Source organism: Otolemur garnettii, unplaced genomic scaffold, assembly GCF_000181295.1.
Source record: "Otolemur garnettii isolate 467f Iridium unplaced genomic scaffold, OtoGar3 scaffold00122, whole genome shotgun sequence".
Classification (NCBI taxonomy): domain Eukaryota; kingdom Metazoa; phylum Chordata; class Mammalia; order Primates; family Galagidae; genus Otolemur; species Otolemur garnettii.
In genome coordinates this window covers 2520483-2536930 of record NW_003852517.1, presented here as the reverse complement: position 1 = coordinate 2536930, position 16448 = coordinate 2520483, and the positions used below count along the sequence as shown (strand labels likewise).

At 36.7% G+C, this 16448-nt stretch overlaps 2 protein-coding genes across 4 annotated transcripts in view; one reads left to right on the top strand and one right to left on the bottom strand.

The window, feature by feature from the left end:
- Positions 1 to 12235, top strand: part of NEPRO (nucleolus and neural progenitor protein) — a 25319-nt gene extending 13084 nt beyond the window's left edge. Inside the window, exons 9-10 of one of the 3 annotated variants that reach the window (XM_023517820.1) lie at positions 327 to 595; positions 12013 to 12235. In XM_023517820.1, the coding sequence (XP_023373588.1) occupies positions 327 to 595; positions 12013 to 12041 (298 nt within the window). In that variant the 3' untranslated portion in view covers positions 12042 to 12235. Of the gene's footprint in view, positions 1 to 326; positions 2271 to 12012 lie in introns of those variants that run through there. The other 2 variants (XM_023517821.1, XM_003797698.3) reach the window with 2 other exon arrangements.
- GTPBP8 (GTP binding protein 8 (putative)) lies at positions 3516 to 16448 on the bottom strand. The gene is made up of 6 exons (XM_003797696.3): positions 15999 to 16448; positions 14290 to 14388; positions 12234 to 12364; positions 11280 to 11379; positions 8290 to 8408; positions 3516 to 4699 (listed from the first exon to the last, which is right to left on the bottom strand). The coding sequence occupies exons 1-6, from the start codon at positions 16332 to 16334 to the stop codon at positions 4630 to 4632; spliced, it is 855 nt and encodes a 284-aa protein (XP_003797744.1). The 5' UTR covers positions 16335 to 16448; the 3' UTR covers positions 3516 to 4629.

Here is a 16448-nt window from a genome sequence, read left to right as displayed (position 1 = left end):
ACATTATGGACAGCTTATTAGCACATAGGAGAAAAAAGCTCTGGCACTATAGTATGGAGATAACTCACCATTCAGCTTAGCGAGGCAGTTGTAGGAGTTACTTTACTTTGAGTGCAAAATGGGGGCACATTTGCCTAACCTCAATCAGAGGGAAACTATGCTATGAAAGTAGAGATTTATTTATTTTCAATATGATTCTGCAATTGTATGCAGGTGTAGGGCTTGGAGATAAACTGTTACTTCTCTGTTAGAAGTTGGTAAAAGTGCTTGAGAATGCTTTTCTTCATCTTAAAGAGCTCAGATTTTTCCTTTCTGTTCTTTTAAAGTTTGCCAAAGAAACTAGAGTGCATAAAAACATCTATTTGCAACCACCTTCTCCGTGGCTCAGCTATCAAAACTTCAAAGCATCATCTGAGACAGAGATCACAGAATAAATTTTTACTGAGACGAAGGAAACCACAGAGAAAGTTGCAGTCGACTCTTTTAAAGGAAATTCAGCAGTTCCCTCAAGGGACTCTGAAGAGTGCTACAGTTTCCAGTGCTAAGTGGAAACACTCAAACTGTACAGTTCATAGAACTGATCTCTACCCTAACAGTAAGCAACTCCCAAGTAACAGTGTTTCAAGTCCTGTCATACAAACTAAGGAGAAACAGATTCATGAAAATCTTACAGGACACAATGAAGATGAAACTGATTCACAGACAATGGTGCAAGCAAACAAATATAACACATCAGGAACCATTAAGGAGACAGATGACATTGATGATATTTTTGCTTTAATGGGCGTTTAGGTGTTCATGTGTGAGTTTTAATTGATTAAACTAGTTCAGTGTTCTGCTGTTTTAAGTAGGACTACTAAGATCTAGAACTCAGAGAGGAGCGGCTTTAGAGCTTCATTGCATTTACTTTGCCAGAAGCTCATTTGTAGAAGTTCATTTCAGTTCAGTAAATATACTAGCTAATACTTCAATCAAGTATTTTTTGGCTTCAAGAGGGTGCCTGGCATTAAAATGAAAAATCTGCCACAGCCTGCCCTTAAGAAGCAGACGTACCTGAAGAATTGAATACTTTTATGATTTACCAGGGAATTAAGACCTGAATAATGGAGTTTGCAAAAACTGTTGTGCCTTAAAGTAATGAGGGATGGGAGTGGGGAATAGCACAAAGCACCTGAAAGGTCTTCTGGGCCTTACTGGATCCATTGTAGATGTTCACTTCTGAATACCAGTGTTTGTAGCTTCTGTTGGTTGTGCTGTCTTTAGAATTGATCATCAGAGGGACTCAAAAGTTTTGCCATTAATTGCATTAACAAGGACTGTTCACAACTGTTATTTCTCTTCCATTTGTTCACTTTATCTCACAGGACATATTAAAATGGTTTTGGAGTTCTCCAAAAGGTTTTAATTTTTTGTCTGTTGAGGTGCCAGTCATTGATTCCAAACATACTTTTTTCCAAAAAGGATGTAAGGTGGTCTGTGGTTACATATTAAATACAATAGGATAACAAAGAGGTAGGTGAGAAAGTAAAATGAAAAAATAAGGTTAGGAGACATAAAATAGACCCAGGAATAGGGCAAATACATAGATACATAATTGGGTGCTGATGTTACAGTATGATATTTGGACATTGCTCCACACGATTGCCCTGAGGGGGTAAATCTTGTATATTTTCAAATGATGATGTGAAGTTTGAGGTATCAACTTTCAGATGTCCTAACTTTACTGGAATTAGGTCAGTAAGCTTCTGTAAGCTTTATGTTGTTAAACACAGACTTACAGAAAAAGGAAACAGAACCTTACTACGTACTGCATCCTTTTCCTTGGTCATCCCATCATTTTCTGTATTTCCTTTGTCCTTTTCCTGTTTTCTGCATCCTCCCAGTTACCTACGTTGGGAGGAGGTGTAGATAACTCTCAAACATTAGACTTTTTAAGATTCAGTTGGGCTGTTGAAAAATGCAGTTTCTCTATCCCTTCCCAGAGACTTTAAACATGGGCCAGAAGTCTGCATTTTTAACAAGGATCCCAGGTGATTTTGATGCAAGTGGCCCCAAATCATATAAACACTAGTTTAGCTCCTCTTAGGAAACCCTTGTTACATATTCTGGTTTAATTCAAAAGTTCTTAATCTCTAGTCACTTTTCATATTCCTTATGACTTCCTACCTAGTGGGAATAGCTACTTAGTTCCTTAAAATATGGTTAATACCAAAGATATTTTAGTCCTTACAAGCCTAGAAATGGCCATCAACTTCTAAGTGGCCTTTTGCTCAAAGTATTTTCTTGACACACTCAGAAATGAAGGTAAATTATTAAGAGAACTGGTGTGGTATAACTTGAATCATAGGGCTTGTTCATATTCATAGACCCAATCCCAAGTAGCCTCTATCCCTCTATCCTGTCAACTCCAATTTCTAACTCAGTTTATTAAAAAAAAAAAAAAAAGTCCCTGGGAGTTAGAAGCAGAAGCAAGAATGGACTTCTATTTGCACATGACTCCACTGAGCTCATTTCCCTGGGCTTAGGTTTTTGCATCTGAAGAGACACTTTTGTTCATGAACCATAAACTTTTATAGTTGCAAGAAACTGTGGAGAGTATACCTCATTATAAAAACCAGAGTGGCTGGGGGAGGTAATTAGGTCAAATCACAAAGCCTGGATTAGACTTTTTTACTTTATCTCAGGGTTCCTTTGTTAAGTATCTTCATCTCTTTTACCTGTCTCCTGCCCCTTACAATTCTGGGAAAACAGTAAAAAGCTTCACATGTGTCCACTAAATAATATTTAAGTATTAATAAGGAATGTAATAGTCCATATCAGTTCATTTTTCCAAGTAACTTAAATTCAGATGATTTCAATTTTTAAACATAGAACCTAAAATACACCAAACCATAACTCAACTAATAAATTATATTAGAAACTATTGTCAGGGCCTTCATAGTGAATACCAATTTTATCACTTTCAGCGGCATTCAGGCACTCAGGTTACTGATAAAGTGTAGTGTCTCAAACCTCTTATTTGTTGCTTCAAATCACTGGTGTGCTAACCAGTTTTGAGTGGGGTAGGGCTTATATCCTCCTTTTCTGAGGACCATGTCATGAATGGCTGTAGGCTCCTACTCACCCATGAACTGCCTGGCACTTGGCATGCTGTACCTATTCTAGGTGTGGGGTGTTCAGAGGCACATCACATAAGACTTCTCAGAAGTTCTGTCAATACTAAGCACTACTGCCTGTGTCTTGGCCAACTCAGTAAATACTTCATTCATAGGCTTTCCTTCCTTTTCTGTCACTTCACCACTCCTATTCTAGGGGATCACTTCCCAAGCAAACTAATGTAGAAGAAACTTTTGTCTTGAGCTCTGCTTTTAGGAGAATCAAAGCTAAGACAAGCAGTAAAGTAACACTGGCAGACAGATTTTGCCACTATATATTTTACTTTGTGAATGCCTATATTAAATAAATCTTTTTTCAGCTTAAAACACTGCTGGTTAGAATAGACTAATTCTACCAAGTATAAAACAACTGACAATATATTCAGAATCGAATTTTCTAAAAAAACCCCCACAAAGACGGTTTATAGTTTAATTTTATATCTAGCACTATCCCTATAACCTTTTAATGTTCAGCCTCATTTTGAAAAACTAAGCCATTTTTATAAATAGGTCAGTGGCATCTTCATAAATTTTTTTTGTTAACTTCAGTTACCTTTATCTTTCTATTCTGAATCTTAAATGTGCCAAGTCTAAACTATCTCTGACTTTATTCTCTTGCCTTTTGCAAATTAGTTTTCCCACTTAAAGCTAGTTTTTGTTTTTTTGCTTTTTACTGGAGAAAATATTTCCCCCATGACAGTGTGTTTCTTTCCTGTGATAAATCTAGCTGTGAATCTTGCTATATTTGGTTGGTGTGGCTTTACAGCTATGCAGCTGTCACACATACAGGGTGGCCATAAAGTTCGTGTGCAATTTTGAATAGTTGTCTATTACCATATTATCTCATGTGACACCACTTTATATAATTTTAATAGCTTGCAAGGTTACAGTTACAAATGACATTTAGATAGTTCAAGTAATGTTCCCACAATTCAGAACATAGAAAACATCAGAACTGGAACTTGAATTCTGGTCTTTTGGGTGTTTCCAACCTGGATTGACAAATTTTAACAAGAAGATACTCAAATAAGAACTTAAAGAAAAATATTAACTATAGGCATTTATCCTTCATCTTGCCTATCAATGCTTAACAGAAAAGCATCATCAATGCTTAACAGAAAAGCTGCCCCTTTTACTTAGTCCATTTTCTTAAAAGATAAAAGCCCAATAAATAACACAGCAAATGCTTCTCTACATAGTAGTTAGTAATAGGTTTTCATTTTATGGACTTCTGTCTGTTCTTGGTTGTCAACTTGTTAAAATAAGAACATCAACTAGTATCTGTCTTAGTGAACAGCATTTTCGGTTATTCATAAACTTTATTTTCTCCAGGCAAAATTCATTCTTACATCGGGAAGGCGCAGGTTTAATTAAATCTGCAGTGATCACAACACTTAAAACAATGTTGAAATTCTAGGTTTAACTCCAGTTGGCATAAAGAAGTTTTCTATGTCTTTGGCTACACTGGGAGCTACTATCTAAGATTTCCTGTTATATTTGCTATAAAGCATCTCAATAGATGGATTCCAGAATAGGTCACAGCACTGTGGAAAGAAAAGAAAAATAAGTTTCTTTAAAAAAATTACTTAACAAATTCTTGTGATTACATGTATGAAGTAGAACATCTCTCTTTCTCTCTCCCTCTTTTTTTTTTTTGCCCGGGGCTCTGGTATATGGGGCTGGCACCCTACTCCTTTGAGCCACAGGCGCCGCCCTGAAGTAGAACATCTTTTAACCTGTTCTACTTTTCCTCTCTTCCTCTAGCCTTTTCTTACAGGATTCTAAAATCTGATGATTCATATTACCTGATGATCACATTTCCTTTAAGATTCTACAAATTTTGCTTTGTTTTCCAGAATAAGTTTTAAGCTCTTTAGTTTTTTCTGTGAAAAGAAATTAATTACCTTGATAGTATAGACTTTTCAGGTTTAAAAAAAGAACTACTATCACCATTATTATATTTTATTGCTTCTCTTTCTTCCAATATCAGCCATCTATCCATCTGTCAACATGAAGACAGCCACTGGTTTCTCTGGCATGGATATACAGGGTGGCTATAAAGTTCGTGGGCAATTTACTAGTTTATATGTTAAACTATTTTAAATTGCACATGAACTTTATATCCACCCTGTACATACATAAGTCTATGGATTTATAAACAGTTAAAATACTTCCTGCTATATGGCGGCACCAGTGACTTAGTAGGCAGGGTGCCGGCCCCATATACCAAAGGTGGAGGGTTCAAACCTGGCCCCAGCCAAACTGCAACAAAGAAATAGCTAGGTGTTGTGGTGGGCACCTATAGTCTCAGCTACTCAGGAGGCTGAGGCAAGAGAATCGCCTAAGCCCATGAGTTGGAAGTTGCTGTGAACTGTGTGATGCCACAGCATTCTACAGAAGGCAATAAAGTGAGACTCTGTCTCTACAAAAAAACCCCTTCCTGCTATATTACTAATTCCCTTGATGAAGTGTCACATTCTATACCTTGATCAAAATTTAAAGGAGAGATAAAAGTTGGACAGTTCACATACTACATATACTATGGCACCTTGAACTCATTTGCAACATTTTTGTCAGCTTGTAATTTTCTCTGTCCTTAGTATTCTTACCTGCTTGGAATTTCATTTCATAGAAAATCTTAGAAGCAATTATATTGTGCTTACATAAGTATTTCTTCAGTATTGTTTATAAAAATAGACTGATCTTTATACTTTTCTACCCTTCTGGGGCAGAGATTGTACATGAAAATTAGCACTTAATTTTGGCATATAAACTTAAAGGCCAAACCTCATGGGACTACATGTCTACCCAACACTATACTTTTCTCCCACCAAGAGCAGAAAGGAAGAGGAGGAAATAAAACCTGACTTACTTTATTATTATAAATTTTGTGAATAGGCTAAATTCCCTTCTGGAGGGATGGGCTGGAGCTTGGTCATGCAAGTAAAAGCAAGAAGTGTAGTATGTAATTCTGCTTTCTGGCCTGAGTTTGAGAGCTAAGGATGCAGCCTGCCAACATCCTATATAGGGTCACCTTGGTACGGTGAACACTGATGGTCTTGAGGGCTGCTAGTAGGCATCACCCCCATGTCTCAATTATTGGACTGTAAATGCTATGTGGCTTTCTGCAGTGCCTTTGTCACTTAAAGTGAGTATGCTACTGGCAGTGACTCCAGGGTCATATAAAGAGAATACTGTCCTATGTAAAGAAGAAAATGTCTCTAAAAAGTACGAGAAGCCTGATAATCTGGGTCACAGGCCTAACCTTGCCTTTTACTGAGTTGTTGACCTTTGGCAGGGAAGGAAACTACCATTATTACGGGCCTAATGTGTGTATCAGTCACGATACGTTTTATTTAATCCTTCTAATGATCACATTTTTACCAGTAAGAAAACAGATTCAAAGAAAATGAAGTTGTTTTAAATTCAGTAGCCAGAAACTAGAAAATCCCATGGCTATCTGACCCTAAGGTCCACCCAGGCTTTTTGTATTTCAGCAAATACCTCTCCGCAACTCAATTTCTCTGACTTGTAACCTTAGGGATGCTACTGTGAGGATTAGTTTTTCTGAAGGATCTAGTGACAGACCCTCTCCCCAAACCATTAAGTAGCTCTCGTTGTTAATGTTGAGCCGCAATCTGACTAGAATGACCATTCTAGTGTGAGACTAGTCCCTTTTTTGAACACCATTATTCTATTAATGTAGCCCAAGAAAACACTGTAATTCCCCCCGCTCCCCAACCACATTACACTGTCAATTGAAACTCAGCTTATAGTCAACTAAAGCTTAAATCTTTTTTGACAAATGCTACTGTTAAACCATGATCTGCCCATCTCATGTTCTTATTGTCTTTTTAGCTGAAGTCTCACTTGTCATTAAACAGTTAAAAGAAATAGTTGTTTTTATATGACAATGCTCAGGGCTCTAAGAAGAATTAGGGTTTTACTCCCATCCCTAGAAGTTCCCATTGTATATGTGGGACAAAGACAATGAACATAATAAATACCTGAATGTAAGTCAAGGGAGAAAAGCATTTTGTGTGAAGCATGTTCACAATTACAATTTAAATCTACCAGAGACTGGTAGGATTTAAAATGATGGCTTAGGGGATAGTTTCATATATAATAAAGCACTACTTGATTTTATTATCTTTTCATAAAATTAGCATAAAGCCTTCCAAAAAGAAGTCAGAGGAAGAAATTCAGAGTAGCACTGTATCTCTCCCATCATACACATTACTTACTGTACCCAAGGTATACAGTGAAAGTACAAACCCATGCTTTGTCACTAAACTACATCATAAGGTCTCAAAAATTACCAGCTCAGAAAATAATCATTCTGTCTTCCAGCAATATTTAATTCCAACTTATGTATATGAAACATGTTTTCTTTTTATAAGGTCCTTTTACAGGAAAATTTTTATTCCTTAAAGCCTGAATGAGCTTTCTATCATACAGATAAGGTATTTTTCTTTGAATCTAAAAAAGAGGGCCAGGCATGGTGGCTCACACTTGTAATCCTAGCACTCTGGGAGGCTGAGGCAGGTGGATTACTTGAGGTTAGGAGTTTGAAACCAGCCTGAGCAAGAGCTGGATCCCATCTCTACTAGAAACAGAAAAAAATTAGCCAGGTGAGGGAGGGAAGAATAATTAATTAGGTGCCTGTAGTCCCAGCTACTTGGGAGGGTGAGGCAAGAGGATTGCTTGAGCCCAGGAGTTTGAGTTTGCTGTGAGCTAAGATGATGCCACTGTACTCTACCCAGGGCAACAGAGGAAGATTCTGTCTCAGGGAGAAACAGACAAACACATACACACACACACACATAAATGGCAGCATTTTTACTGTGGCCTTTTAGCTAATTTAAAAAGTAAAGTTTTCACTTCTGCTTTTGTATAGAGCTGAGCTAGGCTGAGGCAGAGAATGAAGTTTCTTAAGCTGCCCTTAAGAAACAGCAGAAGGAAGAAAGAATAAAGGGGAAAAATATAAAAGTACTAACGGACCATACCAATGAACCACAACTAAATGCAAAGTGTTCCAAAAAGTCTCTAATTTTAAGTGACACCTCAATTTAAGAAATAGTGATTTAATATTACAAGTTTTTAGTATACAAAGTTATAAAAATTCGACTCTTACCTTACAGGAAACAATTGAGGAAAACATCCTTGTGTTTGTGTGTTAACAAATTTCTGTATCTGAAGCACTTGTTTTAAAAGATGTCCCTTGGAAGATCTGTCAATTTTTGTTAATACCATCTATAAAAAAATAACTTTTTAACTATTAAAAATAAAGTAGTTCTTAATATAGTTTTATACATTTTAGCTACAACTTTTTGTTAAACTAGGTGACCTGTACAAATTTTTTAATCTTTTTGTTTCTATTTCCTCAAGTATAAAATAAAAACAATACCTTACAAAGGAGTGGCTATAAAGAATAAATGAGTTAATATGTGCAACATACGAGGCCTGAATCAAGTTCACGAACTTGGCCTAGAAAAAGTGCTTCTTACCTCATTGCTGAATATCACCACGGTCACCTTTGAAGTACTCCCCTTGAAATGCTATTCACCGGCTCGGCGCCTGTGGCTCAAGCGGCTAAGGCGCCAGCCACATACACCTAAGATGGCGGGTTCGAATCCCCAGCCCGGGCCTGTCAAACAACAATGATGGCTGCAACCAAAAAATGGTCAGGCACTGTGGTGGGCGCCTGTAGTCCCAGCTACTTGGGAGGCTGAGGCAGGAGACTCGCTTGAGCCCAAGAGTTGGAGGTTGCTGTGATCGTGATGCCATGGCACTCTACCCAGGGGGATAGCTTGAGGCTCCATCTCAAAAAAAAAAAAAAAAAAAAAGAAATGCTATGCACCGATGCTAACGCCTAGTCTACAAAGCAATTTTGGAATCTTTCTTTTCTGCAATTACTATCAGAGCTGTTGTCATATGGTGCACAAAAACACACAGCAGTCACACCACTCATTAAGACATGATCACATGTCAACATGAACATAGCTGTGAGACACTGATAAACCAAGGTTATGAAATCTTACCAGGTTGTTTGAACAGTGCTGCCAACATAAGTACATGGTGGCAAGTTCTGGAACTTAATTGCCACAACTCTTAAGACAAAAGCTCTGATGGCTATTCCAGAAAAAAAGAGTTCCAAATTGCTCTGAAGGTGTGGACTAGGTGCTGGCATGGGCGCATAGCTTCCTAAGGGGAGTACTTCAAAAGTGACCATAGTGATATTCAGCAATGAGGTACATAGGACTTTTTCTTAGATGAGTTCATAAACTTAACTGTCAGACTTCATGTAAAGTATACACTAAATATTTGCTATTTAATAATGCTTTAACTATACAGAGCCATAGTATTTTGGATTTAAGATCAATAAAAAGGACCATGTAATCATATTTGTAATTGTGATAAGTTAAATGTTTCATTGATTCTTTTTTTTCTCACTTTGTTGCCCTCAGTTGAGTGCCATGGCATCAAAGGTCATAGAAACTTCAAACTTATGAGCTCAAGTGGTCCTCTTACCTCAGCCTCTTAAGTTAAATGTTTCATATGATCACAACGTATCTTGTGGTTTAGGATATATAAAACTGCCAATGTGTAATCATTTTTTAACCTACAAAATGGCTCAGCCTTATCTTTACTACACTAACGGAAAAATCAGAAATCAGGTTCTTTGTAGGTTATATCTTCTATATTATATTTCAAGTAAGTCAAGAATTTTACTTGTCCAAAGATCAACTACATAGTGGAGTAAGGTCAAGACACAGATGTTTACAAATCTATTAGATTTTCCTACAGAATTTCGATAAAATTAAATTTCCTGAAAAATCATTTATGCTTTTTAGTCACAAAAGATGCTAATGGCAGAAAGGGTGAGAAGCAGAAAATGTGTGGTTTCTAATGACCTGTGATTCTACCCAGGCAATGCTTTCTAATGGCAATTCTTTCTCATAAAGGCAAATGTGCTGATATTTAAAGGGAAATACAGATATAATTTCTCTATTAAATTTCCTTTTTCAAAGAAGAAAGTATTTCCTTTCAATTAAAACTGAGGAAAAGATGATTGTATAAACTGGCATCTATGATATCAAATTAGGAATTCTATTACTTAGTTTGGTAATATTTAGTCATTTTTTCTAGGTATACTATTAATGCTTTGACTTCTCATGACTGTAAATTATATTAATCCTTCACAGGACTTGCAAACCCCAAGAATAGAATGAAAGTGGCTGACCAGTTTGATCTGCATTAAACTTCACTGTTAAAATTAGTGGTTTCGGACATTTTTTTGAAACTAAATTGTACTTGGGTTCTTCACTTTTCTTTGGAAAATCAATTTTAAGAGTGCTATTTTATATGGAAGTCCCACAAAGCAAAATTAACGTGGATTCCAATCTACTAAAATGTATTCTATTCTAGGTCAAAAGACAGAAAGAATATTGGTAAGATATTTCTAAAAGAAATTGTTTTCTTTAAGAATGTAACAGTTCTAGCCAGATGTTGTGGCTGTTGTGGTGGGCACCTGTTACTTAGGAGGCTAAGGCAAGAGAATAGCTTGAGCCCAAGAGTTTGAGGTTGCTGTGAGCTATGATGCCAAGGCAGGCTCCTATATAGTGAGACTATCTCAAAAAAAAAAAATAAAATAAAAAAGAATGTGACAGTTCTACTTGAGTGCTAGAGCTGCTAAATTCTTGGAACAATTTTCAATTCTAAATAGTTAAGCAAATTTTTCAGTTGCACTTTCATTCCCATTCTGTTAAGTACTATCTGCCAACCTGCTGTTAAAGTCCTACTAACTTGTTTTGGACAAATGTTTATATTGTCATAAAAAGAAAAAAACGAAAAAGCATATAGGAACATTAAATGAACAGCTTAAAAAACTTTTATATTGACTATAACTTTAAGAACTTAAAGCTAAGAGAAGGAAAACAGAATAAACGTGCCACAGAACTTATTTTAATATTAATGGCTGAGTAACATCTGATAAGTGTTTTCAAAGGTTACTCTCCTTTATCTTTTGAAGAGCTTATTGTTAAAATAATAGGCATGTGGACGTGATGATGCACACAGAACTGCTATTTCTAATCACAACCATGATCCAAAGGAAACACTTACCACATATGGCAATGCAAATTCTTCACACATTTCTATGGCAATATTGTCGTTGTTTTGAATTCCAACAACACTATCCACTAATAAAAATGTTCTTTTCAAACTACAAGAAGGTAGAAATGAAGATTAATGGAATATAAGATATCCCCATTCATTATCCCCTACTCCCAACTATATGAAGAAAATTTCCTTTGAATGACTGAGACAATTTAAGATTTACACATTTCTTTAGGCAATGGAAATTTTCAATTCACCAGGAAGTTCATCTTATAGTCTAATAGGTCTCAATGCTGTTTACTTTCCTTAGCTAAATTTGCTAAATATTAACTTATTTCAATAAGTATACATTGAACATAAGACGCTTCCTGGACTTGATACAAAATGAGTCAGTCAGCTCTTTCCACTTAAAACTCTAGTGGAAGAAAGAGACACAAATCCAATTAACTAAAGCTACAACAACTTTTTTCTTATGCTTCAAAAGATTAGCATTTTTCTGTATATTGTGCAGTTCTTAAAACCGAATTGTTACTTGACTATATATAGAGACAAAACAAAAAATAACATTTTCGGAAGATGTGATATCTGAGATATTTTAAGAATGATCAGCATTTACTTTATTAAAATCTGGCAAATACCACATTAACCAACAATTTTCATTTTTAAAATTAGCCAGTTAAGAGTGATTAAAAAAAATTAATGTACTAACTGAAGTACTCTTTGTTCAATTTCAATATAGGAAAACACCTGAAATTAAGATTAAGCTAACCTAAAGGCAGAAGACAAGTGAGCAGTACATACCTTGGCCATGAATATTACATTGTAGAATATGAGGATAAAATGGACCTTCTAAGTCACTTGGTAAAAAACCCAAGTGTTCATCATGTGGAGAATACTGGACTGATGAAAACATGCTTTGAGGTTAAATGTGTAACTACTGTAAGAAAAAAGTTTCCTTACTTTTTTCGTTCTTTTAGATAGGTCTCTACCATTTCAACAAAATCTTCAGGTGATCTGTAGCCATAACCTGGCATGTCCACCAATGTAAAATGTTTTCCAACTCTAAAAAAATTCATTTTCTTTGTGTGTCCCTGGTAAAGTAAATGAAAAAATAAAAGCTGTCTTAAAATATGTCCTTCATATATTTAATGATTCACAGTGTTTTCTATATAATCAGTAAATATTTATTAAAAGCCTAAGTATATATGTTCCTAACCATGCTGATGATGACACAGGTAAAGACAGAAGGGAGGTAGATGGAGAAAAGCTTAGACCATACTACTTTTTCCCTCCAATTCTCTTTTTTATTATTTTTGTTATCAATGAAACAATTCTCTTTTTAAAATAAAATATATATGTCTTAAGACTGTTAGATCCCATGTTAGAAATATATAGGTAAAATATTTTGGGGTCTTTCCTATTTTATTAACTCTTGGTGAAAAACATCCTGTTCTAAATTGCCTACCTTAGTCAATACTCTCTGATAAACAATATGTCTTCACTTTAAAGAGAAATGAAGTATGGCACTGATAGATTAAAATGCTTACAATCCATTATATCGGTTTTCATAAAATTTAGATTCAAAACCTGATAATTTCTTATACCCAGACTATTGCTTCCTTAAAATCAAGAATTTTTGCATTTTTTTTAGGTTGGTTATTGTACTTTCATTAAAATTTTTAAAGCAGATACAACACTATAATTATAAAATATTTATACAACTAAAATTGATATAAAGATGATGAAAAGAGGTTTATTCATAGTATTGTGACATTTACTAATCAGAAAAGGAAAGATTAACACATTGATGACCAGTCATGAGTTACCTGGTAACATGGACAGTCAACAATGTGTTCACATAGCAGCTGTTTCCTGATTTCATTTCTCCCAGTCTCAATTCCCAGGTGTCCCAAATTCAGCTCATTTTATTCTTTCTCCCCTCATCCTCTCTAAGCTGCTTACAACATAGAATCACTCAGCACCTCTAACATCTTAAGATAGGCAATTTAAGAAGTTAATCAACTGTTTGGATCTTAGAACAAATATCAGAGAGAAGATTTTTATAAATGGTGATTAAGTTTCCAGTCAGCTTATTTGTCTATCTATAGGAAATGATTTTAGAATCATAGATTGGGGATGTTATTTTTTTTTCCACTGCCCTTTTATAACAGGAAGAGGACCTCTCTACTTAGAAGTGTTTATTGGTGAGGCAAGGCAGAAGTAAGGATGGGAGGGTTAAAGAATGGAAAGAAGAGTGATAGAACCAGAGAATCAAATAGATCAAGAAGCAGGGAGCAAGAAAAGATTATTGACATTTCATAGAAAGGTTCCAACTTGAGGGTAGTAGTGAGTATAAGGGTTGGTAGAAAGGTTTTGCCAGGGATAGATAAGGGGGAGTGAGTTTTGAGGAAAAAGTGTCTTACATATTGGTAAAGCTCCAACACTGAGAAGGACGTAGAATCAAAAAATGACAAAGCAAGTATAGCAGACTAGCAGGGATGACAAGCACATAATTTGGTCCTAGGTAAACATGTCTGACTGGTGTACATGTTTGTGTGTATGTGTATATACACATATACGTATGTGTGTATGTATGTAGGTGTGTGTAAAAAGTAATTTATATACTGTATACCTTACGAGATTTATAAAAGATTAGAGGAAGAAAAGAGCAAAAAAATTAGTTGTTTCTCCTAAAATCAGCGTAGAAGTAGATGATCACTCTTACAAAAGGAAATACAGAATGACAATACTTTATTTGGCAACTTTTGGGGTCATTTGGACAAAGGAAAATTTCCTCAAGATATTGCCAAGACTACTCAAATAAATCCAGCCACAGCTCCTTTTCTTCAGAGAAATACACAGGCATTAATAAAATAGAAACAAAGCTATGAAAGGAGAGACATGTTTGAGAGAAATCCCTTCTCTAGGAACCTAGCAATTATGATTTCTTATACTTTCTAACATTTACTATTCAATAAGATGAACAGTCTAGATGTATTTGAAAATTTCAGCATACCGGTTTTTTGGAGACTCTGACTTCAACCTCAGGCGCCAGTGAAAATAAAGCCTTTATTAGGGAGGATTTTCCAACATTGCTTCTGCCTATAAAACACACCTTTTATAAGAAAAGATAATTAAGTACTAGTTAATATATATACACACACACATAAAAATTAGACTGTCTTACGGGGGGCGCCCGTGGCTCAAGGAGTAGGGTGACTGCCCCATATACTGGGGGTGGTGGGTTCAAACCCAGCCCCAGCCAAAACTGCAAAAAAAAAAAAAAAAGATTGTCTTAGCTGAAAAACTCTTTAACTATTCAGTCTTGCCAAACCGTGTAATAAGTGGCTTATATTTAGTTAAACCTCAAATTCTAACATACAGCTAATATTTTACTGAATGATTTCAACGTGCCAGGTTCTGTTTTAGGCATTGAGCATTTATTTTTTACATGGATATACTGCATAGTGGTGAAATCTGGGCTTTTAGTGTATCTATCACCCAAACAATGTACATGGTACCCATTAAGTAATTTCTCATCATCTACCCACCTCTCACCAAAAAGATGATTATCATTAATACACACTCCCCTGCTTTTGAACATGGTATTGAAGGGGACAATATCAACTACTTGTTTTAAATGAGGGCAGTACTCATGTCCTCTCTGGGGACATTTTGGAAATTTGTAAGGACATTTTTGGCTATCAACACAATTGAAGGGCATTTAGTGGGCATGGGCCAGGAATGCTATATATATATTTTCTGCAAAACCTGAACCAATCTTTTCAAAATGAATTGATCTGAATCCTGAATAAACTTAAATGCTCTGCCAGATCAAATACAATGTTAATATGTAGACAAAGCTTAATTTAAACACGTGAACTATTAAAAAGTCCAGTAATTTAAAAGTGTAAATGGAAACACAACGCTATATCAAAATTATTAATTACGTACTTCCTCAGTTCTAACTACAGTTCTACATATATTTAGAAGAAAAATTCTAGGGCAATGGTGCAGTTACTTTAAATATGTATGGGGATTTAAGCTGCCTTTTAGCAGACTTAGAACAAAATATTATACTGTAGGACATTCATAAAATGCTGGTTCATGAAATTTCACTAATAAAAGTGGTTTTTCAAAAACCTTCCATTTTTGCCTTCTACATATAATTACTACTTTGCATAGGAAATTGAGATTGGGCACAAATCACATATTGACAAGTATCATCTCATTTGTGACACTATTACACGTTTCTTAATCTTCACTGTCTAAATTCCGTGTAATTGGTCTTAGCAGGTTTTCCCTACTTCGCTCAAATAGGAAAATAATTTTAAAAAGAGTTAATTTTTTGAACACATAGTTTGGGTTTTAAAACCTTTTGGAAATTTAAACTATATACAATCTCTGACTTACGATGGGTCACCTTAATGCCGTCCGACTTTACGATGGGGAGGAGCACCGACGGCACTTTCGACTTATGGCATTTTGGTTTGTGCCGTCTGCCGGCTCCTCCACCCGCCGTTAAGTCGAGGAGCGTCCGTACATGGTTATTTTGTCAAAATAATATATGCGTCCACATAAAGCTAGAAAATCTCGCTGGGTGACAAGAAATAAGTGACAGCAAAATCCCCGCGCCAGCCTGGGTGAGGACCCGCCGACGGGAGACGCAAATCGCCCTGCAGCACTCCCCGCTCGCCGGAGAAGCGAGCGCGGGGCAGCGCTCACCTCGGGCCAGGGGATGTCCGGGGCGTGGTCGAGACGAACGGCCGAGCTGACGTAATCGATGCGGTTCCGGGCGGTGGCGGTGAACACCTCATCGGCCCGCGCCAAGTCCTCCGGGCTGGGGTCGAAGACTCTCAGGTGAAGGTCGGACCTCGCATCTGGGGCGAGGTGCCGCTCGAGTTCCTGCAGCGGATACAGCAACTTCGTCTGCTGCACCTTCGGCAGCTGTAGCACCTCAGCAAAGGCGTGCGACGTGCTGTAAAGTCGGCTCTGGCGCCCGAGCGCCGCCGGCATCTCAGAGAGCCTCAGTAAGGAGAGCCGCAGCCCCGCCGCAGCCATCCTCCTTCCCCAGAAGGCCGCCGCAGGTCCCGGTTCCCAGGGTCTGGGCTGCGCGTGCGTGAGCCCCTGCCGCGCCGCCTGCTGGGAGCTGTAGTCTCCGCAAGCTCCGCTGGA

Bases quoted from the DNA above. Each gene is read 5' to 3' on its own strand.
- GTPBP8 (XM_003797696.3), bottom strand. From the start codon at position 16,334: ATGGCTGCGGCGGGGCTGCGGCTCTCCTTACTGAGGCTCTCTGAGATG. The intron at 14,389-15,998 runs GTGAGCGCTGCC...TTCTTATAAAAG, and splicing joins CGGACATCCCCTGGCCCGAG to GTGTGTTTTATAGGCAGAAG. The intron at 8,409-11,279 runs GTAAGTGTTTCC...ATTTTTTTATAG, and splicing joins AATTTGCATTGCCATATGTG to ATGGTATTAACAAAAATTGA.